This window comes from Salvelinus namaycush, chromosome 42 (genome assembly GCF_016432855.1).
Source record: "Salvelinus namaycush isolate Seneca chromosome 42, SaNama_1.0, whole genome shotgun sequence".
NCBI lineage: Eukaryota > Metazoa > Chordata > Actinopteri > Salmoniformes > Salmonidae > Salvelinus > Salvelinus namaycush.
The window spans coordinates 11550662-11577173 of NC_052348.1; the positions used below are offsets into that span (position 1 = coordinate 11550662).

The 26512-nt window shown below is 45.7% G+C and overlaps 1 protein-coding gene across 3 annotated transcripts in view; it reads left to right on the forward strand.

The window, feature by feature from the left end:
* Positions 1-26512, forward strand: part of LOC120034920 (F-box/WD repeat-containing protein 7-like) — a 205134-nt gene that overhangs the window by 166051 nt on the left and 12571 nt on the right. The window contains exons 1-7 of one of the 3 annotated variants that reach the window (XM_038981613.1): positions 343-542; positions 5703-5785; positions 7551-7692; positions 11632-11766; positions 16376-16499; positions 16751-16887; positions 18093-18206. In XM_038981613.1, the coding sequence (XP_038837541.1) occupies positions 504-542; positions 5703-5785; positions 7551-7692; positions 11632-11766; positions 16376-16499; positions 16751-16887; positions 18093-18206 (774 nt within the window). In that variant the 5' untranslated portion in view covers positions 343-503. Of the gene's footprint in view, positions 1-342; positions 543-5702; positions 5786-7550; positions 7693-11631; positions 11767-16375; positions 16500-16747; positions 16888-18092; positions 18207-26512 lie in introns of those variants that run through there. The other 2 variants (XM_038981611.1, XM_038981612.1) reach the window with 2 other exon arrangements.

Sequence of the window (26512 nt, forward strand, 5' to 3'; positions counted from 1 at the left end):
ATTGATGCTCTGCGCATATTGTTGATTGTTGGACTGCACCATTCGCCTCCTCGCCGCCGGGGAAAATGTAATCCGAGCTCTACACAGAAGCTGGCGTTGTAAAGGCTCTGAAGAGGGCATGGCCCTCCCCTTTCTCCCGAGTTGCAACTTCCCCTTTTTTATCATCCCTCTCTCCTTGCTCATTATCCTCGCTCGTGCAGTCCTGTGGAGCAATCGGTACTGAGAGCCTCCTAGCTACATCGTTCTGTATTTGAATCGTTACTGAGAAAAATCAATCGGTGTGGCACGGACGGAGCTATTCCATACCGAGAAATCTATTACACCTACCGTCAAGCACGCACGCCGGTGACGTGCTCGAGCATGTCCACATCAGAGATTGTCACGGATCTACCCGCGAGCACCCTGCCCTGCTCCCCTTTGCGCTGCGATTCTACCACTCTGACATATTTGGGATTCAACGATTCGCAGTGAAGGAATAGGAAACCACAGCCGGATTACTAAACATGGGTTTCTACGGCACTTTAAAGATGATTTTCTATAAAGTGAGTAGGCTTTCTACGTCTGTGTGCATCATCATGCCGCACACTCTTGCTGTCATATCGTTGCGTGATTGATATATTGACCAAGCGCCTGGGAAATAATTTTCTGGCTGTTGCGAATCGAATGGCTGAAAATGACGCGCGGCTGTATACATCAGCAGATTGTATGGGCAGGCACTGCAGAGGATGAACGGGAACAGCAGGGAAATTATGCGGGGCTCAGATCATAGCCGATTTGATTCATAGTTTAGAATGACAGATTCATACTGAGCACACCGGTTCTCGTTTTCATTGATATGACATTCAGTGTACAGGGATGTCGCCAACAGAATAAATAAATGTTGCTTATGAAATACATTGGGTTTTATCCATAGGCCTATTGCGTAATAATTACAGGTGAGGTTCGCTGTCGTAGCTTCACATTTTCCCACTGTAATATTTGAGCAATGAGCATTCATTCCTTTACCATGGATTATGCCCGTTGAAAACGCGGTGACCCAGCCTATCTGCCCATCAATTAACTGCACTTGCGTGTCACACTGACCGTGTGAGCAGTGTGTTCCTTTGCATCACGGCATATTAACCAATAGGATACAATGTTACACTATTTACCCGCATAGAGTGCTTTAACATCAGAAGGAATGATTAGACAAGATACTTAGTTTTTGGATGTGTTTATGGAGGATGGAATTGATACTTAGTTTTTGGATGTGTTTATGGAGGATGGAATTTTCCTCCCATTTTCGCATAGAATATAACCTCCATTTCCAGGTTATAGTGAGCAATATGTTTTTTTTTTATCATTACTTTTAGGTTAGCTTGTAGCTATTCTGTTTCCTATTCTAAATATTTCCCTTGGTCTGCCTATGTGTTACGCATCAGGCTATTACATATGCAGTTGTGGGCATCTTGTGTTGCCAAGTGACTCACTGCATAGTTACCTGTAGGCTATCTGATTTGTATCTGTTGAATTGCCTGTTGAAGAGAGTATATTCCTTACTCTGTAGACTTGCTTGAGGCTTCAAGCACAAATTATGGGTCACTGTGTCAGACTGCTGTGTATAAGGCAAAACAACCTTAAGACTGATTTTTATTCATCATAGTGTGTCATCCAGAAATGTACGCTAATTGTGGTGGAATGTTTCATAGACTTTGGTGATGAGGTTGAAAGACTGCAAGTCGTTTGCTGCAACCAACATCACAGCGTCTCTTAAAAGCGATTACGGTTTCAAGTGCGCATAACATTGACGAATGCGATTGCTGATCCGCTTAATAACTTGGCTGTGTGGAAAGCGAGCCCTATGAGAGGCAATCAACCGGTATGAACTGAGCACACCGGAAAATCTGAATAACGTCTGTTACCGGACAGCGGAACATCCCACACCTCCCGTGTCAGTGTCCACCATCGGTTACCGTTAAACAGTTTCGGCACGTCCTCCCGAAACTACGAAAGGGAACGTGCAGCTGTTGATGATTTAATGTGGATCATATTATGTAAACAAATTGGGTAATCACTTCACATTCATTTGCACAAAATCCAAGGAGAAAAGTGCTGGCTAGTCAAATTGACTGGGCTGCTGGGGTTTGGATGCATTTCAGGTTTTTAATTAGTGGGATTAAAATGTGGACTGATTTTGTGTTCAGCCGGGCAAGGCGTTTCCCACCTCTATTCAGATAGGATTTAAAATATGATAATGAGCCTTTCTGTTTTATTTCCATTTCAAGAGGTATCAAGTAGGAGGCTATAATTTCATACCTAAATTATATTTTTCTGTCATTTACTTTGAGCTCCTGTTGTAGCAAATTCTTTTCAGTGAGTAGCCGACTCTTCCTCTCATTTCGTATTCTCTCACATTCAATCGACTATTCTACAGAGTCGTATAATTTCATGCCTAGATGCTCTTTCTCTGCCAACCACTTAGCTGCTGTTATAGGGAGCGTGTTCTACTCTGAAGGGAAGGTAGTGCTCAGTGTTGTCTTGTAAGAATTGTCTGTTTTAACCCCCCACAGGCACAGAGTGGGAGACTGGCTGCTTTTTCAAAGACTAATAGAAAATCCAGTTTGACTTTAATTTCTCTGAAAGCAATAGGTCCCTTTGCTATCTGTTCCGTGCAAATGGACATTACGGATGCCCCATCTATTTCTAGTTATGTCCCAATTCTATTTGTTTCTCCAATGGAGATCTTGAAATGTTTTCTTGGCCGCTTGACATGGTAATTGAATAACTGTGGCGTGCACGGAGAACATTATTCCAATTAGTTATATTTTCATAAGGTCTACATTTCAATGAGTAATAACACATTACAGTTGGTTTATCGGTCTTTTCAGACCGACGGGGAGCATATCTTTATTTTGTCTATTATAAACTGGTTACCAACGTATTTAGAGCAGTAAAAATAAATGTTTTGTCATACCCGTGGTATATGGTCTGATATACCACTGCTGTCAGCCAATCAGCATTCATTCACCACTCAGTTTATAATAAGAGAATGATTTCCTCAGATCTTATGACATACGCTTTCATTCTCTCTTTTCAAAATGTCCTTATCTCTCTATCCAGCTCTCCTCCTCCTTCTCACAGTTAGGGAGGTCAGAGGTGTGAGACACCGAGTGACTGATTAGTAGCTGTCTACAAACAACATTCTCCGTCTCGTCTTGGGTTACCTTTTCCCACGGCTGAAACACAAGAGACTGGTGGTTGCACTCTAATGTGTTTTCAACGCCTGCACTTGGGAGATTCCCTCGTCAGCCACCACCCCCTGTACCCCACACACACACGCGCGCACACACACACACCCCTACTCTCCCTAGTACTTGAACTGCCATTGCAGTGAGGTAATTCCTTGGAGAACAAGGGATTGGGTTTGAGAATGAATCCCCTAACAAGCAGAGAATATCTTATAAAAACCCAACCGCTTCCTCGAGAGAGAAAATATTTTAACTAGATGGAAAGCACATTGGTGAATCTTCCGTTCTTCACCAATATTTGGAATGTTGTTATTCTAGAATGATTTTATTCTACCATTTCTCTTCCAGAATCCCTTTTCATTGCCTTCTCTGCAGTGCATCCCATCAAAATCTCTTCTCAATGATTCATTTATTGTCTCTTACGTAGGCGTGTTCTGTCTCTCAGGGAGATGGCTTTCATATGTTTGATCAGTTCTTGACCTGACCCGACTGTCTCGTCAGCGCGCTGTGAACCATCCCAGTACGGGGCGCCTAATCAAAACCCAGCCAGCTCTTCACAAGAAAGAGGAACCAGAACTGCTTCCCTCAACTCAGTTAGACCACCACACACACACTGCGCCAAATGATCTGGTGGAAATTCAACTCTAATCAATAGTCTTTGATATCAGTATCGAAGGTTGGTCCTCCAATCAACTAGGCTACATCCCCAGCTGTCAAATAATAGGGTGTTGGGTAGAAGTTAAACGATCGTTGATTATCAGTCGAACTTTATTCAGGTATAGGCAAAGTTGAAAAGTAGCCTCCCCATACAGACCTCATTGCAGTTCTATAGCCATATTGCAGGCTAGTCTATATTATCTATTTTTCTGTGGCTCCAGAATTGGCAACAAATTAAATATTTTGCATTCTGAACTTGTCCTTGACGTAGTTTCTGTCTGTCTCAGTGCATCTAGCTAGTGTTCCATGCATGTGTGAGTCCTGGCGGTCAGAGTGTAGTGATATGAGTAGTTAATATTGGTCTGTTATTATAGTCCAGTGTTTGTGGTGGACATTGCGTCTATTTGGGTTAACGTCCCATATAAAATAGGCAAAATCTCTGTTTGTCATGATGTACCAGTCACAGACACTACCAAAGTGGAGTAAAACAAACACAACAGGAAAGAAAAGGCTTTGTCTTTCGAAACCCCCCGTGCTCTTTCCTAACCGGGCGTTCGATTCACCAGGTGCACAAAAATCCATTTGAGACCTCACTGTACAAGTACATCCCCAAAAATCGTTTTATTCAAATGTCATTTTGGCCTCGGTGTGTGAGTGGACACTGAGGCCTTTTTGTTTTCTCCTGTTTAGATGGTCAGTGTCCAGGCTCTAGCTATGCACCCACTGAGGCAGGAGAGGGTGTGTGTGGTTTCCCTTGAACCACCCGTGTATAAATCAGGCTATTCTAATCAAGGTATTCTTACTGGCGAAGGGTGCAGTCATTGCCCATCCCATAGCATATAGCTGCTCCCTAATGATTGTTTCAGTGAGTGTGTCTGTGTGTGTTCGTGTCCCCCGCTCTTTTTTGGAATCCCCCACGCCTGTCAGAGGCTCTCAGTATGGAATGCAACCTATTGGAGTGAAGCTCATCAGTGTAAAAAAAAAAAAAAAAATACCACACCTCAGCCCTGCCTTTTCATTGGCTTTGGCTCATGGGGAGCCTAATAAAAATAAATCATGTCTTTCAGTTAGAGCCAACCTCTACCACACCTCACCCTGTTCTTTCTCTCAGCTAGAGCCAGCCTAGCCTGTGTTATGCAGCGCCATCATCTGCATTGAGAATGACTGAAACTTCAAAATTCTTTGTCTTTTTGTCTATAGGCTGAATAAGTAGAGAACCTTTGGCTTCTTGCTCATAATTTACGTTTGCTCACGTGGAAATGGTTGGTTCACGTGGAAATGGTTGGTTCCCGTGGCAAGGCAAGAGAACTATATCTGCATTTTGTTTTATTCTTGTGAGGCTGTGTGAACAAAAAGAACTACAGTTGTGTTCAAATCATTTTCTGAAGTAAACAGTCAGTGCTTTCCTGCTGTGAGCCTCAAAAGCATTCAAGTCAGCGTTTGTTTGCAGTACCAGTTATTCAACAACAAAAATTTTCTTTCCCTGTTCTCAAAGTGAGGCGCTGCTTCGTTCTCCTCAGGAGTACAGCTTGTAAATGTTAATGGCAGAGATGGCTCATATCTTCTGTCTTTGAGGAGAAGTAATCTGGAGAGTGAGGCAGCAATTATCATTTACACTCTAGCCAGGTCTCATCTTTCACCAAATGCTAGGTTCCTGCAGGGAGGTTTTTTAGTTTTGGGCCCTGTCATTATTTTCTTATAGAGGGGTGCAAGAACGAAGGAACATGCGCACGCACACAAGGGTGTACGTCTGTGGTGTCTGTCTCGCTCTACTGCCTCCTAACATCTCTTCTCCTTTCACCTCCTCTTGTTTTGCAGATGAAGAGAAAGTTGGACCATGGCCCAGAGGTCCGATCTTTCCCTTCAGGAAAAAAGCCCTGCAAAGGCTCCGAGTATCCAAGGTAAAGACCCCCCCCCCGTACCTACCTCCCCTACCCTGTTATCCAGTATCCAAGGTAAAGACCCCCCCCCCCCCCGTACCTACCTCCCCTACCCTGTTATCCAGTATCCAAGGTAAAGACCCCCCCCCCCCCGTACCTACCTCCCCTACCCTGTTATCCAGTATCCAAGGTAAAGACCCCCCCCCCCCCCCCCCGTACCTACCTCCCCTACCCTGTTATCCAGTATCCAAGGTAAAGACCCCCCCCCCGTACCTACCCCCCCTACCCTGTTATCCAGTATCCAAGGTGAAGAACCATCCCCCTGTTCCCACCTTCCTACCAGTTAACCAATAGATTTAGCCTTCCTACCCAGTAGACCAGCAATGCAAATGGTAAAGAAACCCTGACCCATTTGTGTTGTATCACAGACAGGATCCAGCAGGCAGCCCCAGTTGTCCCTGTAAGTCAGAATATGATGTGGTTATTCACACTAAGAAATAATCCTAATAAGAAGTGCTCACCGCAGCGTGTTCTTTGCCCATTAAAGTGTACTTCATGCCTTCCTGAGGATCCTGACTAAGCACTGCTGCCTCACTCATTGGCAGCACTGTGCTGCTTCTGCAGCCTTGTAATTGCCACACGTTGGTCTAGCTCTCAATCCCGTTAAAAATAAATCCATTATGAAACAGACCTCACTCTCTTACCACATACTTCTGTCGCTAAGCAGAACGGCGTGAGGAACTGCTGAATGGTTGGTTTGGCATTTGGCTAGTACCGAATGAGCGCATGCCTTGTGGCTTCCCTTTGGGGGGGGGGGGTTGACATTGAACTTAATTCTTTGGAACTATGTGCACTTTGAAGTCTCAGGGTGAGAGGCACACTGATAGAAATCCCCCTAAAATTCACATTCCAGAATTGATCTGCACCTCAATAGCAGTTCTCTTTCCCCTAAATCAAGTCGATTTCAAATCTTTGTAGTTGAATAAAAACAAGTTAGTAACCCAAACCAAATTGAATCAAGCTTGTGTACAGATGCATTTAGTTGATTAATGATGATGGAAACATGGGAATAAACAGCTGGTTTCAGTTCCAGAGAAACACTCTGGAAGAGAGCAGGTTCATATTTATTCATGCACGGCGTACTGAAACATTTAGCAACGCAACATTTGATTGAATGTTTCTTAATTGACGTTCAGGTAGTAACTTCCCGTTTCGTGCCTAGTGAATACGACCTTGGTTTCAGTTCAATTCCAGAGAAACTGTTGCGTTGAGAAGAGAGCAGGGTGTATTCACTAGGACCCAAATGGAAGCAAACTAAAGTCAAACGGCTAGGAACCTACCTGAATTTGCCCAATAGATCACTCTGTTTGCATTGCAAAATAGTTTGCTACGGTGTGCACTAATGAATACACCCCAGCTATAGAAACCCATTTAGTCTCCTCTTGGCAGAGACCCAGGGTTGTTTCTCTCATTAGTATCTGTTGTTTGCTTCTCCATCCAACTTTTGTACTCCTTCTCACTGCTGTTGTAATTAGTGAGCGGAGCGGAAGATAACTGCAGAAGCTGATAGTGCTGCAGCACCTGCACTTTGCCCGCTTTTGAAACTATTCATAATGTCTTCCGTGTTCCTCGCTATCAATATAACCCTTGTGCTTCTCCTCAGAAGAACAGGAGAAATTGTTTTTCTTCAGTATAGTGTCTGGGTATCTTTTTCTCATGAAAAATATATTTTTTTTTCCACGTTCTTACTCTCTCCCTCCCCATCTCTCCATATTTCTCCCCACAGTGCTACAGGGCTGGTCCCCTACCCAGCCACCCCCACCACGTTTGGGCACATCAGGACAGCTAACGGTCAGGGGCAGCAGAGGCGGCGTATCACCTCCATCCCTTCTCCCACAGGTCTCCAGGAATGGCTCCGGACATTTCAGGTGAGTTAGTTCCCACTTTCCACCTCCAATGTCTTCCTGTTACGTCCATCCTCCCCTTCCTAGTGGTCATTTCAGGTGAGTTAGTTCCCACCCCCTAGCTCTCAGTTCCTAATTGGCCTCTGCTCCCTGAGGAGTGATGGTTCTAACTAAGTTCCTAGTTCCTCGAGTTCCTCCCAACTCCTTTGTTACATATGTCTCTCTCCCCCCACCCCCCCCACCCCCTTAAGTGTCTTCCTTCGAAGCCCTGGAGCGAGAGCTCATCAAAAAGCTGATGTTGCGCCCAATCAATGTTTACGCAAGCCTTGAAGGTAATTGCTGCCTTGATGTTTTGGCCCTCACATTACCATATGCACTATAGCATGGGATAGGAATTAGCCTACCTGTTTAGAATACAGGCTCCAATATTGTATTTGTGCAGCCAACGCCCGATGTGTACTATGTCAACAGTTGAAGAGATGTGATCTTTGTTCAGGTAATCCTTTCAAAGCCATATAGTATTTTAGGCCAGTCAGCTTCGTATGACATATTAGCCTATGGTCGAGTTCTAACGTCATAGTCAATAGAGAAATCCTTTTGTCTTTCAGGTACTTCCTGTAGTGCCTCAGGTCAGAAGGAGTTTATTATATAGGGAATAGGGTGCCATTTCAGGCACGGCCGTAATGTTCCTTCTCTGCTTTTTGATAGGGCAACAAAAGCCTTGTGTTGAGGCAACTCTATAATGATGACTAGTGCTCAGACATCTGAGATTTGATTCCAGCATTTTGTTAATATCAAATTCATCGTCAGTAAGCACCCCTTTTCATCCGAAATGGGAACAATGCTGAGTTTATTTGACTTGGCAACCAACTCGCTGTAATGCTGCTGCCTTCTTCGCTAAAGTTTTTTACAGCAGGCTTTGTGCCTGTATTGACTTTGCCAGTCATAAAGGCCAAATCTTTGGGGAAATAAACAGGAAAGAAATTAGAGCTTTAGCTCTGTCTTCAAAGCATTCTCTGAATGTAATGGCTGCATAACCGCAACAAAATGTCAGGAAATCTTTTATTCGAACAACGGCAATTTGCTAATAACATTCCTGTCGGCAACATCTTTCTGCTAATATTGCGGTGATTAACTTTCTTCACGTCTCTGTTTGGTGAATAAACCAGTTTACTGGTATTGTGAAATGTAATCCCATCCTGTACCGATTTACAGCCACAGAAGCCAGACTGCAGCATAGAGATGTCAGGCCAAGTTCATTAACAATTGGATGCCTGTAAGTCTTACTTCAGAATGTGAAAATTCCGCAGCTGTTTAGAACAATGTTGCGTTCAAGGTCGGTCTTTTCCGCTCTGTTTACTTCTGCAACAACTACCTCTAAGATCAGTAACCTGTCTCTCCGGGACATGGCACAGCATCAAACAATTCAGTCAGACATCCGTTGTCAAATATTGTAACATTGCATTTATCGCTTAATCGTTCCCAAAAACCACTAATCCTGTGAAATAGCTTGTCCATGTGAGAACTCGCCCTCTGTGTGTGGGTTTTTGACAGAGCGGGAGAGAGAGACTATTGACGTAGTTCACCTGCTATTTTTTTGCCTTTCGTCTGACAGCCCGTATTAGACACAGCTAAACCCACCAACGTGCATTCTGTACATTCTCTTTCCTGTCCTGGCATGCTCAGCCCCTTTGTGCTTCCTGTGGAGTGAGAGAGAAATTCAATGAATCCTCTTTAAGAGGTTTTAAGATGAGTGTAGCCAGAAAATAATGCGATCCAAATGTCATAACACTGGAAAGAAACATGGTGTTATGTCGTCTGGTTGAAAGCCAGGGTTGACTGACCCATGCTTTGTAAACAGTGCCTTCATTCGGTGCATTACCCGCCAAGCATAAGCAAGCTTTGTAGCGAGCGGTGTTTCTACCCAGACAGCTAATTCCCAGAGGCATAACCAATGGGTGTTAAGTCGCCTGCCAGCCAGCACTGAGTAACCACTCAGTAATCCAACCCTTTGCCCTGGTTCGAGGAGTACTGCTTTGAACCCAACTACCAGCACAGCCAGCTCCTCCGGTGGCGTCAGTCTAACTGCCAAATTACAGATGCTTTACATGCCCAATGCTTTCCATCCTCCATGCCTCCCTCCATCCTTCTCTCTTATAATCACTGTGTTACATTTGAGCGCTCTCCCAAAGGAAAACGACGTTGGCCCCAGCATCTAGACACTTGGTCTAGTTACAACTACAGCCCTTGCTAGCTAAGCTCCACAGTTTGGCTTTGAGCTTCAGGCTGTGAGCGGTGCTGAATATTCAGCTAGGAGAAATCCCCCACGGAGCATAGCTAGGTAATAACAGTGCTGATGAAGGCCAGGCGCTTGATGTGGAAATGGCCTTTTAATGTGCCTGTTGCCAGTGTAGTTAGCGGCCAGGTGCCTTGGGCTAACTGGCTTCTGTTGAGGGAATGTGTTATTCACTTGCGTACACATGACCAAAAGTATGTGGACACCTGCTCGTCAAACATTTCATTCCAAAATCATGAGCATTCATATGGAGTTGGTTCCCCCTTTGCTGCTTTAACAGCCTCCACTCTTCTGGGAAGGCTTTCCACTAGATGTTGGAACATTGCTGCGGGGACTTGCTTCCATTTAGCCACAACAGCATTCGTGAGGTCGGGCACTGTTGTTGGGCGATTAGGCCTGGCTCACAGTCTACGTTCCAATTCATCCCAAAGGTGTTCGATGGGATTGAGGTCAGTGCTCTGTGCAGGCCAGTCAAGTTCTTCCACATCGATCTCGACTAAGCATTTCTCTATGGCCCTCTTTGTCATGCTGAAACAGGAAAGGGCCTTCCCTCAAACTGCCACAAAGTTGGAAGCACAGAATCTTCTAGAATGTCATTGTATGCTGTAGTGTTAAGATTTCCCTTCACTGGAACTAAGGGGCCTAGCCTGAAACCATGAAAACCAGCCCCAGACCATTATTCCTACTCCACCAAACTTTACAGTTGGCACTATGCATTGAGGCAGGTGGTGCTCTCCTGGCATCTTCCAAACCCAGATTCGTCTGTCGGACTGCCAGATAGCGTGATTCATCACTCCAGAGAACACGCTTCCACTGCTCCAGAGTCCAATGGCAGCAAGCTTTACACCACTCCAGCCGACCCTTGGCATTGAGCATGAGGATTTTAGGCTTGTGTGCAGCTGCTCGGCCATGGAAACCCATTTCATGAAGCTCCCGACGAACAGTTCTTGTGCTGACGTTGCTTCCAGAGGCAGTTTGGAACTAGGTAGTGAGTGTTGCAACCAAGGACAGACTATTTTTACACTCTACGTGCTTCATCACTCGGCGGTCCCGTTCTGTGAGCTTGTGTGGCCTACCACTTTGCGGCTATGCCGTTGTTGCTCCTATATGTTTCCAATTCACAATAACAGAACGTACAGTTGACCGAGGCAGCTCTGGCAGGGCAGAAATTTGACGAACTGACTTGTTGGGAAGGTGGCATCCTATGACTGTGTGCCACGTTGTCACAGCTCTTCAGTCAGGTCATTGTACGGCCAGTGTTTGTCTATGGAGATTGCATGGTGTGTTCTCGATTTTATACACCTGTCAGCAACGGGTGTGGCTGAAATAGCCGAATCCATTAATTTGAAGGGGTGTCCATATACTTTTGTATATATAGTGTATGCATTGGCACACAAATATACAGTCTTCTACACCTATGCAAATTGGCATCAAACACTTTTACATTCCACCACACTTCCAGCAAGCACCCTTGTATGCCAATACAACGCAACACACACTAAAAACAACTACTTTTACAATCAAGTACCATCAACACAACCAACATATAAAGTCCTCTCCATGTACTTCTCTCCTGACCGGTCCTGTGTATTCCACAGCTGGAGTAGTGTACCATCGACACATCCCATCTAACCCTGCTCTCCCTCGTCCTCCTGTGTGTTTTTCAGAGCTGGAGTGGCCCAGAGAAGCTGATGGCGCTGGATGAGTTGATCGACAGCTGTGAGCCCACGCATGTCAAACACATGATGCAGGTCATTGAGCCGCAGTTCCAACGCGACTTCATCTCCCTGCTGCCCAAAGAGGTGACAACCCCTTTATAGCGCTTTCTAACCCCTTCCTCCTCTTTCTAACCCCTTCCTCCTCTCTCTCTCTTTCTAACCCCTTCCTCCTCCCTCTCTTTCTAACCCCTTTCTCCTCCCTCTCTCTTTCTAACCCCTTCCTCCTCCCTCTCTCTTTCTAACCCCTTCCTCCTCCCTCTCTCTTTCTAACCCCTTCCTCCTCCCTCTCTCTTTCTAACCCCTTCCTCCTCCCTCTCTCTTTCTAACCCCTTCCTCCTCCCTCTCTCTTTCTAACCCCTTCCTCCTCCCTCTCTCTTTCTAACCCCTTCCTCCTCTCTCTCTCTTTCTAACCCCTTCCTCCTCCCTCTCTCTTTCTAACCCCTTCCTCCTCCTCTCTCTTTCGAACCCCTTCCTCCTCTCTCTCTCTTTTCCTCCTCCCTCTCTCTTTTCCTCCTCCCTCTCTCTCTTCCTCCTCCCTCTCTCTTTTGAACCCCTTCTTCCTCCTCTCTCTCTTTCGAACCACTTCCTCCTCTCTCTCTCTTTTCCTCCTCCCTCTCTCTTTTCCTCCTCCCTCTCTCTTTTCCTCCTCCCTCTCTCTTTTCCTCCTCCCTCTCTCTTTTCCTCCTCCCTCTCTCTTTTCCTCCTCCCTCTCTCTTTTCCTCCTCCCTCTCTCTTTCTAACCCCTTCCCTCTCTCTTTCTAAAGCCCCTTCCCTCTCTCTCTTTCTAAAGCCCCTTCCCCCTCTCTCTCTCTTTCTAAAGCCCCTTCCCCCTCTCTCTCTCTTTCTAAAGCCCCTTCCCCCTCTCTCTCTCTTTCTAAAGCCCCTTCCCCCTCTCTCTCTCTTTCTAACCCCTTCCCCCTCTCTCTCTCTTTCTAACCCCTTCCCCCTCTCTCTCTCTTTCTAAACCCCTTCCCCCTCCCTCTCTCTTTCTAAAACCCTTCCCCCTCCCTCTCTCTTTCTAAAACCCTTCCCCCTCCCTCTCTCTTTCTAAAACCCTTCCCCCTCCCTCTCTCTTTCTAAAACCCTTCCTCTCTCTTTCTAAACCCTTCCTCCTCCCTCTCTCTTTATAACCCCTCTCTCTCTCTTTATAACCCCTCTCTCTTTCTAAACCCTTCCTCCTCCCTCTCTCTTTCTAACCCCTTCCCCCTCCCTATCTCTTTATAACCCCTCTCTCTCTCTTTATAACCCCTCTCTCTCTCTTTATAACCCCTCTCTCTCTTTCTAAACCCTTCCTCCTCCCTCTCTCTTTCTAACCCCTTCCCCCTCCTCTCTCTCTTTCTAAACCCTTCCTCCTCCCTCTCTCTTTCTAAACCCTTCCTCCTCCCTCTCTCTTTCTAAACCCTTCCTCCTCCCTCTCTCTTTCTAAACCCTTCCTCCTCCCTCTCTCTTTCTAACCCCTCCCCCCCCTCTCTCTTTCTAACCCCTTCCTCCCCCCCCTCTCTTTCAAAACCCTTCCTCCTCCCTCTCTCTTTCAAAACCCTTCCTCCTCCCTCTCTCTTTCAAAACCCTTCCTCCTCCCTCTCTCTTTCAAAACCCTTCCTCCTCCCTCTCTCTTTCTAAACCCTTCCTCCTCCCTCTCTCTTTCTAAACCCTTCCTCCTCCCTCTCTCTTTATAACCCCTCTCTCTCTCTTTCTAAACCCTCTCTCTCTCTTTCTAAACCCTTCCTCCTCCCTCTCTCTTTATAACCCATCTCTCTCTTTCTAAACCCTTCCCCCTCCTCTCTCTCTTTCTAAACCCTTCCTCCTCCCTCTCTCTTTATAACCCCTCTCTCTCTCTTTATAACCCCTCTCTCTCTCTTTATAACCCCTCTCTCTCTCTTTATAACCCCTCTCTCTCTCTTTATAACCCCTCTCTCTCTCTTTATAACCCCTCTCTCTCTTTATAACCCCTCTCTCTCTTTATAACCCCTCTCTCTCTCTTTATAACCCCTCTCTCTCTCTTTATAACCCCTCTCTCTCTCTTTCTAAACCCTCTCTCTCTTTCTAAACCCTCTCTCTCTTTCTAAACCCTCTCTCTCTTTCTAAACCCTCTCTCTCTTTATAAACCCTCTCTCTCTTTATAAACCCTCTCTCTCTCTTTATAACCCCTCTCTCTCTCTTTATAACCCCTCTCTCTCTCTTTCTAACCCCTCTCTCTCTCTTTCTAACCCCTCTCTCTCTCTTTATAACCCCTCTCTCTCTCTTTATAACCCCTCTCTCTCTCTTTATAACCCCTCTCTCTTTCTAAACCCTTCCTCCTCCCTCTCTCTTTCTAACCCCTTCCCCCTCCCTATCTCTTTATAACCCCTCTCTCTCTCTTTATAACCCCTCTCTCTCTTTCTAAACCCTTCCTCCTCCCTCTCTCTTTCTAACCCCTTCCCCCTCCTCTCTCTCTTTCTAAACCCTTCCTCCTCCCTCTCTCTTTCTAAACCCTTCCTCCTCCCTCTCTCTTTCTAAACCCTTCCTCCTCCCTCTCTCTTTCTAAACCCTTCCTCCTCCCTCTCTCTTTCTAAACCCCCCCCCCTCTCTTTCTAACCCCTTCCTCCTCCCTCTCTCTTTCAAAACCCTTCCTCCTCCCTCTCTCTTTCAAAACCCTTCCTCCTCCCTCTCTCTTTCTAAACCCTTCCTCCTCCCTCTCTCTTTATAACCCCTTCCTCTCTCTTTATAACCCCTCTCTCTCTTTCTAAACCCTTCCTCCTCCCTCTCTCTTTATAACCCATCTCTCTCTTTCTAAACCCTTCCCCCTCCTCTCTCTCTTTCTAAACCCTTCCTCCTCCCTCTCTCTTTCTAACCCCTCCCCCCCATCTCTCTTTCTAACCCCTTCCTCCTCCCTCTCTCTTTCAAAACCCTTCCTCCTCCCTCTCTCTTTCAAAACCCTTCCTCCTCCCTCTCTCTTTCAAAACCCTTCCTCCTCCCTCTCTCTTTCTAAACCCTTCCTCCTCCCTCTCTCTTTATAACCCCTTCCTCTCTCTTTATAACCCCTCTCTCTCTTTCTAAACCCTTCCTCCTCCCTCTCTCTTTATAACCCATCTCTCTCTTTCTAAACCCTTCCCCCTCCTCTCTCTCTTTCTAAACCCTTCCCCCTCCTCTCTCTCTTTCTAAACCCTTCCTCCTCCCTCTCTCTTTATAACCCCTCTCTCTCTCTTTATAACCCCTCTCTCTCTCTTTATAACCCCTCTCTCTCTCTTTATAACCCCTCTCTCTCTCTTTATAACCCCTCTCTCTCTCTTTCTAAACCCTCTCTCTCTCTTTCTAAACCCTCTCTCTCTCTTTCTAAACCCTCTCTCTCTCTTTCTAAACCCTCTCTCTCTCTTTCTAAACCCTCTCTCTCTCTTTCTAACCCCTCTCTCTCTCTTTCTAACCCCTCTCTCTCTCTTTCTAACCCCTCTCTCTCTCTTTCTAACCCCCCTCTCTCTCTTTCTAACCCCCCTCTCTCTCTTTCTAACCCCCCCTCTTTCTTTCTAACCCCTTCCTCCTCCCTCTCTCTTTCTAAAACCCTTCCTCCTCCCTCTCTCTTTCTAAACCCTAAAGAAGTGAGAACCAAAGCCCCCTTACCACCTCTTTAACTCTCCCAACTGCACACTCCCATCTCCCCATCCATCCATCCATCCCTGTTGCCCAAATAGGTGAGAACTGAAAGCTCCCTGAGCTGTCTTCTTATCTCCACTTAACTCATTGGAAATAGCCTTAATGGCACCTTTCGGTGGGTGTGTCACCCTTCGCTCAAACTGAGGACTAATAACACCGGGCCAATGTGTCTCTGTTCGGGACTCTATGCTCTCAGGGGATCTATCTTAAACAGCCTCCTGTCACTCCTCAGAGAGGTCCTTATCAGAGTGACTGTCTGTCAGGTGTGAGGGAGGTCTGGACGGGGAGGGGAGAGAAAGGCAAGGTGTGGAATCGTCTGTAATGGGGGGAGGGAGTGAGTGAAGGGAGATGTGTGGGAAGTAGTCTGTAATGTTCCATAATGGTGTAAATAGCCTCCCCTCAGCTTGCTCCAGTGGCCAAGCCCCTTCAGAAGGTGTTTGTTTAATAGAGGTTGGAGCATGAGGAAACCTGTCTTGCTCCCTCTCACTGTTACCTTGTTTCTTCCCGTTTAGCTGTTTCTGCTTTGCTTCCCATTTTTTCTCTCCTCTCTTTTCTCCTTCTGTCTTTTCTCCTTCTCTCACTCTTCTCTTTTCTCTCTCACTCTTCTCTTTTCTCTCTCGCTCTTTTTCTCTCTCGCTGTCTCTCAGGCTGGAGTGTGATAGGGTGTGGTAGGCACTAGGCAGAGTAGAGAAGCTCCAACAGAACAAACCCTGGGGGCAGTTCAGTGGTATCCATATATGGATGAGACAGAGACATGTAGTAAGACGAAGACACCCTGTAGTACCCTGTTATGTAACCAACTCAATACACAATCAGTGGTTCTGCTGTGCTGCATCGATGAAACACTTTCAAACGCTCTCAATTGCTCTGGATCGTCAATAATGGCTTGGGGATGAGGTATGTTTGAGTTGTAGCGCACTGCTATTGAATTATAGAGCACTGGTATTTTAGGAGGTGTGGGGTTGGTCAACTAGACCCAGACCACCCACTCAACCACGGCGACGCCCTTACGCTGTAAAATAACTTTCTCTCTCTCCTTCCCTCCATCCTTCCTCTCCTCCGTCAGTTGGCCCTGTACGTGCTGTCGTTCCTTGAGCCCAAGGACCTGCTGCAGGCCGCTCAGACCTGTCGTTACTGGCGGATCCTGGCTGAGGACAACCTCCTCTGGAGGGAGAAGTGCCGGGAAGAGGGTCAGTCTAGACGCACTTAGCCAATAGGAATCACTGAACCGGTATACGGGCATGACGGGCACAAGTACTGGCCGAAAGGAACATGCTGCTGTAGTTTCAGACCATGATTGACACCAGCATTGGCCAATATGATCCATCTTGAACAATGGTCAGACTAGATTGACAATGGCCTGAGCAAACGGTAGATATTCTGCTTTCTGACACAGTCTCGGACTGACACTGCTCCTCTCCTCTCATCTCTTCACAAGCAGGCATTGATGAGCCTCTAGCCTTCAAGAAGAGGAAAATCACCAAGCCGGGCTTCACCCACAGCCCCTGGAAGTGTGCGTACATCAGGCAGCATAGGATAGACACCAACTGGAGGAGAGGAGACCTCCGATCACCCAAGGTAGACATTTTGTCTTTGCTTCCCCTTATTCTCAACATTTTATATAATTAAGCAATAAGGCACCTCGGGGGTTTGTGCTATATGGCCAATATACCACGGCTAAGGGCTGTATCCAGGCACAACGCAACGCGGAGTCGTTGTATATTGGCCGTATACCACAAACCCCCGAGGTGCCTTATTGCTATTATAAACTGATTACCAATGTAAAAATGCATGTTTTGTCATACCCGTGGTATACAGTCTGATATGCCACAGCTGTCAGCCAATCAACATTTAGGGCTCAAACCACCCAGGTTATAATATAGATCATTTTATTTGCGTTCATCATTAGCACACAGTATTTAATTCTCCTTCAGTTCTCAACTTTGGAGTTGGGGGTTTTGTATAAAACTTAGAATCTAAAGCCTTTCTTTGTTCCTTATTAGACGGTTTCATTATATCTTAACACTCCCTTGAGACTCGTATGGATTTTATATAAAGCGGCTTTGAATTAGATCAGGCGTCCAAGTCGATAAGGCTCTTATGCTGGGTTTTATTGGAAGCCATAGGTGGGTCAGTTCTCAACCTCTCCTAAAGAAGATTTAGTTAATGGCAGTTCCTATAGATAGTTTTTTTATGGTAGTTCTTCTCTAGAGCTCGACATGACCTCAATTCTACTTGTACATCAAACTGCTGTGTCTCTCCTGTTTTCAGAGTTTAAATTGAGCTTGACGAGCAAGGGAGAGTAATATGCCTCGTATGGCTAATTTCGCTAATTTCAAAAAGCCCTCAGGTCCTTTTGTGACTGTAGAAGGAGTGGCTGACGTAACCATGGTTACCCCGCTTGCTCTTCACACTCCCCTGCGCCCGTCTGTAACGCGCTCTGTCATTTGCCGAGTCGGCAGTTCTGTGACCCCCCCGTGTCCGTCAGCTGAGTTTACACACACATACACTCACAAGTCTTTTTGAACGGGGGTCTCTGTACACCTGCAAAGCGCCGTCGTGACATTTACCTCAAGTCTTTGATGTTTGGAGAAATACAGCCTTGTCATTGTTCCTGTTTGGTTCTTGACATTTTATCTTATTCTCCTTCACTCCGTCCTCTCCTTCTCCCCTGTATCCATCTCTCTTCCCGTTCTCTCCTCTCCCTCCCTCCCTCCCTGTCATCCATCTCTCTCTCCTTCCCTCCCTCCCTCTTCTCCTCTCCATCCCTCCGTTCTCTCTAGGTGCTTAAGGGTCATGATGACCATGTCATCACCTGCCTCCAGTTCTGTGGTAACCGCATCGTCAGCGGCTCTGATGACAACTCGCTCAAGGTCTGGTCGGCTGTCACAGGAAAGGTAAGACTGTCACTCATCCCTCGCTCTCCAACCCCCATGTTGAAGCTAGTCCAAACCTTTTTGACTACAGAATGTAGAAAATCGCCGTTGTCTCAGTTGTAGACTGGTATGGTACTGGTATGTAGATTGGTATGGTACTGGTATGTAGATTGGTATGGTTTGGTTCTGGAGATTATGAATAGGAGTTTAAAAAGTGATAGTGTCTCTAAGTCTCATTGGTTGTTCCATCCCACTGCATCTCAGTGTTATGTGGAATGCATACACATAGTAATGAGTTCCTATTCTGAAGGAACTCATTACAGCTCGTGTATTTCTCATTACCGTCTCATTGATCTGTAATGAAGCATGTTAGCAGGAAGTCAATCCACATGCTATGGCAGCTCTTTAAATGACTTAGTGTGTCTTCACTCAAAACCTCAGATTCACGATCAACGGTTTGTATTGATTTTTGCATTTAAGGTTTACTCAAATGCATAGGCAACAGTATACTGGAGATTTTACACAAATGATACCGCTTGACGCTCCAGAATCTCCCTGAGACCCTGACCAGATTGCAATTGATTAGTGACATCATTCAACATTGGCACATAACACCACCTGTCCTGCAATACTGCAGCATATTGTCTGGGAATCCATTTTGTTCTCTCTTCCTCCTCCTGCATTTAGTTTTTGTCTCAAATGTCACCCTATTCTCTATGTAGTGCACTACTTTTGACCAGACACATATGGGCCCTGGTCAAAAGTAGTGCACTACATAGGGGACAGGGTACCATTGGAGATTGAGCCTTAGCCATTGTGCGGAGAGCCAGTGAAAGATCTGTGTCGTCAGACAGGCGAGGGAGGGGCTGTTGGTATTCATGACTGGGACTGATGCGGTGACACGGGCCTTGTGTTGCTGGTTTATAGGGTCTACTAAAATGGTGGCGTTGGTGTGGGCCTCGCTGAGAGAGGGAGAGCAAGAGGTAGGGAGGCTCAGGGAGTATTGTAAATCACATCTTCCCTGGTCTTCGCCAACTCCATTTTCACTGGAGCGCTTAATGAAATTTCTCCTTTAGGACAAAGCTCTCTGGCTTTTTAAAGTGCAAGGAGAACGACTAAAGGGAAGGAACAACAAGTTTCAGACGTGGTTCTATCCTTGCATGGAAAATTACAAATACACTCAATGTGTCAGTGGTGCCCAGGTGCATGAAACACTGAAGCACTGAAACAAGAAGCAGCATCGTGTCTCATAGCAGAAAATCTTCCTCCCTTTTGATTGAATTGGGCACTCAGCCAAGCAGTGATTATACAGTCTGTCGGTCTCTCTCAGCGTTGTGCTGATGTGAACAGATCAGTACCAAGGGCATCTGATAGTGAAGCCATGCGGATTGTCTCTCTTCCCACCACCACCATTAGGGTAATGTCCATCCGGATGACTTGTAACTCTCAGGTTAGTGCTGCAGTGACTTGCTCACACCATGCTGTGAAGACAGAGGTCAGAACAGGAGTGTGCGTGATTAGTCACCGTAACCCAGCAGGCTGGCCCGAGGCCATTCTTTTCCCACGTCCCACGATGCACCTGGGCTAGATCCACAAACACTGCCCCCACCCCTCCCTCCCTGCCGTGTGGTTGGTTGCTTTTTATGCCCCAACCAGCTGTTCCTGTGCCAGATTTGTTCAGTTCATTATGACAGTCGGGGTGAGAGCTGTAGAAAGGTGAGCTGATCCTAAATCAGTTTGGAAGAATCTAGAGACCATCTTCGCCTGGGCCAGATTAGTTAGTTTGCTCTTGTTTGTTGAAATCAGGACTGAAGCATTTTGATCTGATCCTAGATCAGTCGTTAAAACCGCTGGTGAATAGATCTCCATTGCAAGAAGAGGAAAAAACAATTTCCTTTATTTGTGCTCTCTCTCTCTCTCCCGCTCTCTCTCCCGCTCTCTCTCCCGCTCTCTCTCCCGCTCTCTCTCCCGCTCTCTCTCCCGCTCTCTCTCCCGCTCTCTCTCCCGCTCTCTCTCCCGCTCTCTCTCCCGCTCTCTCTCCCGCTCTCTCTCCCGCTCTCTCTCCCGCTCTCTCTCCCGCTCTCTCTCCCGCTCTCTCTCCTCTCTCTCTCTCTCCGCTCTCTCGCTCTCGCTCTCTCGCTCTCTCTCGTGCTCTCTCGCGCGCTCTCTCTCTTGCCCTCTCGCGCGTGCAGGGAATAGTCCAGTGCTGCTACCGCATTCTTCTTCCTGATCCTGCTTCTGTTTCAACAGCAAATAGACATAATGTCTGCCTGGCTGCCAGACAGGACTGTAGCTTCTCTCGCTCTCCTCTTTCTCTTTCTTTACAGATTGTCTGACCTTGGGTTGTGGGGGTTCTTATTTATTCTTACGTGTGTGTGTGTGTGTGTGGGAGTACATGTGTGTGTGGGAGTACACGTGTGTGTGGGAGTACACGTGTGTGTGGGAGTACACGTGTGTGTGGGAGTACACGTGTGTGTGGGAGTACACGTGTGTGTGGGAGTACACGTGTGTGTGTGTGTGTGTGTGTGTGTGTGTGTGTGTGTGTGTGTGTGTGGGAGTACACGGTGGGAGTACACGTGTGTGTGTGTGTGTGGGAGTACGTGTGTGTGTGTGTGGGAGTACGTGTGTGTGTGTGTGGGAGTACACGTGTGTGTGTGTGTGTGGGAGTACACGTGTGTGTGTGTGTGTGGGAGTACACGTGTGTGTGTGTGCGCTATGCCTGTGTGTTTCCTCTCCTTCTACATTGGCGTTCCACTCCAAGTCCCAGCTTAAGTGGCGTAAACTTTCAGCCTCACCAGAGCTCAGGGAAGCCTATTCCTACCCAGCTTTCAGCAGCTAACATCCAGACTAAGGGCTTATTCACCGCTGGATCAATAGGAGATGGCGAGAAACCCACGCTTCAAAATGGACCTTGAAAGACATGCATTTCAGTCTTTCAAGTGATGTATCAATGCCAGGTATACTTTGAGAAGGTTTTCGCTCTGACGTTGTGGTTTTACTGGGATATGTCAGAGGGACAATGTTGACTCCCTCTCTGACTGGCCTCCATGTCCGTCTGAAGCATCTATCTCCAATTGATTTGTATTTTTTAGTTCTGTTGTCCTTCAGCTGCGGCCCACAAGGTAACGTTCCGGACTCTCTCTGTTTGGTTTGGGGACGCTTTTATTTTGGTAAAGATGAGCTGGCACAGATAGGAATGTCACACCTAGAGTGCTTTGAATTCCTCTGTCCCAAAAAGAATGTGCAGTCTGAATATGACTTCATTATCCCAGCCACTGGATTCAGTAGACCAAGCTTGTGTCCAAAATGGCACCCTATTCCGTATATAGTGCTCTACTTTTGGCGAGGGTTCTGTCCCTGACTGGTGGAGAGGGGAGTAGTTAAGTGAGTGAAATATTCTGCTGAACATGTTCTAATGTAGAGAACAAACACAGTGCAAAGCCTATTGTTTAGAACTCATGTTATGGACCTCTATTCCTTTTATGGCATGTTCAGTCCCCCAGTTGCATTTCTCAAAGTAGCACCTGGCATTGATACATCATTTGGAACAAAGACACGTGTCTGGTGATGTAATGTCTCCATAGAGACATCAGATAATGGATCTTCCACTGTAGTGGAATTTAGCCTTTCATGTCGCCAATGAAAGATTCCATCATTATCTAAGACTAGGATTGTTATTCTTGTCCTTTAGATACCAGAGGGTTTTCTCTCACTCCGTCAGTACTATCATACAGTATTGGAGTGAATCAAGTCACCCCACTGTGAGCAATCAAGACATGATTGCACCAGCAGATTACTCTACAAACTCTTCCTTGACTCATCTCCTTGAGAGACTGGCTTGCGTCCCAAATGGCACCCTATGCCCTTTATAGTGCACTACCTTTGACCAGGGCCCACAGTAGGGCACTATAAAGGGCATATGGTGCCATTTGGGAAGCACACACCTGGAATTCCGCATTGCTCTGCGGTTAAGTAAGATAACAGGACGCCATTGGAGTTCTGTTAAAACCGTTTGCTTTGAGACTGAAGAAGAGGAGGCTAGAAACCACAATGCCGTGAAATGATGGTCTGGCCTTAGAGGGAGAGCTGCTTCGGTTTGGCTTCATTGTTGATGCTCTTTTTATTTTTTATTTTTTTTTACATATTAGCATTTTGCTTACTGCAGCCCCAGACTTTAAATTGTCTGTTAGTTTTCCTCAGTCTGTCTGTCTTCAGTAGCCTAGTGATCAGATGTTGTCGTGGAATATGGTGCTGGCTACAGAGTCCATCTGAGGCATGCACCTTTGTCTTTGCTGTCCTTCGCTTTCAATGAGAGCTGTCAAGCTTCGATCTACACACACAGTACACACACACTGTACACGCACCCAGTGCTTCAAAGGCTGTCTGTCTGTGTGCTAGAGCAGTGAAAGTCCTTGTGCCCGTCAACAGACAACTCTGCTGCCTGTCAGGCTGATCTAAAATGGCAGGCAAACAGCCTGGCAGGCAGGCAGATTCCCTATATCACAGAGTAGAAAGGCATCTTCTGTTATGGCAGATGATACACACACACACACTCTAGCTGTGTATTCCTCGTTCACCTTCACCTCAGATAATAACATGTGGAGCTCCAGACATGACTTATTGAGTGTAGGCCTCATAATGAGGCCATTGATCTCCTTGTATATGAGACCTGTATATGAGATCTCCTTGTATAGGGAGTGCTTACAAAATTGATTGGACACACCTAGTAAGCAATACTATACACATTTAAAAGTGAAATACTGTAGCTATGTTATCATAAAAATACAACTCCAAGCTAGAAGTATCAGAACACTTAGAAAGGTAGTTTTTTTTAAAACTTTGTTTCTATTGAACGTGCCATACAAATAAGGGCATTTTTTTTGATGACCAATTTACACCTTTTACCAAAGAGCACTTTCTGTCTACCAAAATGTACTATTGTGTACCTTAGTAGCACTTCCCTTCCTCCTCGTTCTACATTCAGTGTTTATTTGATTGAAATCTAAAGTGATTGTTCTGGTTGGGTCATGTATCATCTTTGTAGACTGTGTTTTGACATGTGTGTCGTTGTGAGAGACTGTTAGCCTATGTTATTATGTTCATACTAATCGGCGTATCCAGACCTGGCATGTCCCCACTAGCTAGATGTGGGATCACAGCTGAGAGCGTGACTAACATGGATCAACGCCAGGTCTGTGTTGACCGTCAAACAGAAACTTCTGAGGCCGCATCAAGACCCAGGAATGCATGCGGAGGTCTTATCGTGTTGAGTTTACACCCTTCTCCTGTGTGTCACGGGCCCATTTGCACAGTGCTGGGCAACCCTTGTTCTCTCGGTTTATTCACTTTATCTCTCCCTCATTGTCCTTGAAAGGACATCTCGCTTTTTCATGTTTTCCCTCCCTCTACAGCTCCCTCTCTCTCCCTTCCCCTCTGCTCCCACTCTCCCTCCCTCTACTGCTTCCACTCTCCCTCCCTCTACTGCTCCCACTCTCTCCCTTCCCCTCTGCTCCCACTCTCCCTCCCTCTACTGCTCCCACTCTCCCTCCCTCTACTGCTCCCACTCTCTCCCTCCCCCACTCTCTCGCTCTCTGTACCTCTGAGTCATAATGAGATCTTGGGTAACCACCAGGTCTGTTCAAATGCAGGCGGCAGCAAGAAAAACACCTCTGTACTAGAGGTCGACCGATTATGATTTTTCAACACCGATACCGATTATTGGAGGACCAAAAAAAAGCAGATGCTGATTTTTAAAATGTATTTGTAATAATGACAATTACAACAATACTGAATGAACACTTATTTTAACTTAATAAAATACGTCAATAAAATCCATTTAGCCTCAAATAAATAATGAAACATGTTCAATTTGGTTTAAATAATGCAAAAACAAAGTGTTGGAGAAGAAAGTAAAAGTGCAATATGTGCCATGTAAAAAAGCTAACGTTTAAGTTCCTTGCTCAGAACATGAGAACATATGAAAGCTGGTGGTTCCTTTTAACATGAGTCTTCAAAATTCCCAGGTGAGAAGTTTTAGGTTGTAGTTATTATAGGAATTATAGGACTATTTCTCTCTATATGATTTGTATTTCATATACCTTTGACTATTGGATGTTCTTATAGGCACTTTAGTATTGCCAGTGTAACAGTATAGCTTCCGTCCCTCTCCTCGCTCATACCTGGGCTCGAACCAGGAACACATTGACAACAGCCACCCTCGAAGCAGCGTTACCCATGCAGAGCAAGGGGAACAACTACTCCAAGTCTCAGAGCGAGTGACGTTTGAAACGCTATTAGCACGCACCCCGCTAACTAGCTAGCCATTTCACATCGGTTACACCAGCCTAATCTCGGGAGTTGATAGGCTTGAATTCATAAACAGCGCAATGCTTGAAGCATTGCGAAGAGCTGCTGGCAAAACGCACAAAAGTGGTGTTTGAATGAATGCTTACGAGCCTGCTGCTGCCTACCATCGCTCAGTCAGACTGCTCTATCTGCTCATAGACTTAATTATAACATAATAACACACAGAAATACGAGCCTTAGGTCATTAATATGGTCGAATCCGGAAACTATAATCTCGAAAACAAAACGTTTATTCTTTCAGTGAAATACGGAACCGTTCATAAGTCTAAATATGCTTGTTACATTGCACAACCTTTAATGTTATAATTACGTAAAATTCTGGCAAATTAGTTCGCAAAGAGCCAGGCGGCCCAAACTGTTGCATATACCCTGACTCTGCGTGCAATGAACGCAAGAGAAGTGACACAATTTCACCTGGTTAATATTGCCTGCTAACCTGGATTTCTTTTAGCTAAATATGCAGGTTTAAAAAATATATACTTCTGTGTATTGATTTTAAGAAAGGCATTGATGTTAATGGTTAGGTACAGTCGTGCAATGATTGTGCTTTTTTTGCAAATGCGCTTTTGTTAAATCATCCCCCGTTTGTCAAAGTTGGCTGTCTTTGTTAGGAAGAAATAGTCTTCACACAGTTCGCAACGAGCCAGGCGGCCCAAACTGCTGCATATACCCTGACTCTGTTGCAAGAGAAGTGACACAATTTTCCTAGTTAAAATAAATTCCTGTTAGCAGGCAATATTAACTAAATATGCAGGTTTAAAAAATATATACTTGTGTATTGATTTTAAGGCATTGATGTTTATGGTTAGGTACACGTTGGAGCAACGGCAGTCCTTTTTCGCAAATGCGCACCGCATCGAATATATGCAACGCAGGACACGCTAGATAAACTAGTAATATCATCAACCATGTGTAGTTAACTAGTGATTATGATTGATTGATTGTTTTTTATAAGATAAGTTTAATGCTAGCTAGCAACTTACCTTGGCTTCTTACTGCATTCGCGTAACAGGCAGGCTCCTCGTGGAGTGCAATGAAAAGCAGGTGGTTAGAGCATTGGACTAGTTAACCGTAAGGTTGCAAGATTGAATCCCTGAGCTGACAAGGTAAAAATCTGTCGTTCTGCCCCTGAACAAGGCAGTTAACCCACCGTTCCTAGGCCGTCATTGAAAATAAGAATGTGTTCTTAACTGACTTGCCTAGTTAAATTAAAGGTGTAAAAAAAAAAAAATATGAAAACTTGAAATCGTCCCTAATTAATCGGCCATTCCGATTAATCGGTCGACCTCTACTCTGTACACAAACATTCCTCTCCAGCATATAGGCTCCTTACATCTGACCTCTGCTGGACTGTGAGCTCTGTCTGGTAAACACAACAAGGTCTGCAATCTGGCCTAGTCTGAGTTTCCCGCTAACGTTGTCTAGCCTAGTATATGTGACCATCTTGTTATTTTGCACTGTGCAGCTTTCTCATAGCCTTGTAATAGACCCTGTTTGTTTATCTCCTGGGGCTAGCTGGCTAGCCTTCTACCTTCAGTTAGCATCACCTGTCTATTGGCATCCTCACTTAGTCAGTCAGCCGACCTGGTTTTGTCGGTTTGTTTTGTGTTCTGAAGACTATGCATTCTGGGAAAGGTGACCATTATGGGATGGAGACAACTGTCAGCAGTCGCAGTAGAAAAACAAAATGTTCTCCCCAATTGAAAGATAACTGTGGGGAAAAGCAATACAGGGTACTTTTCCAACATTTTAACACCAAGGATCAAAGGATTCAGGAACAAAGTGTAATGCAAAAATGGAGCACTTGATCAAACCCTGGTCTTCAAACCAGCCCCTAACAGGCCCTCGAGGAAGAATGCCTAATCTTCCTCTGAGACGCAGAGAGATGCCTCTTCATATTTGTTCAACACAGGCAGATAAATAGACACCTAAGCCTCCACTTTCAGGGGTCCTTCTCTCCT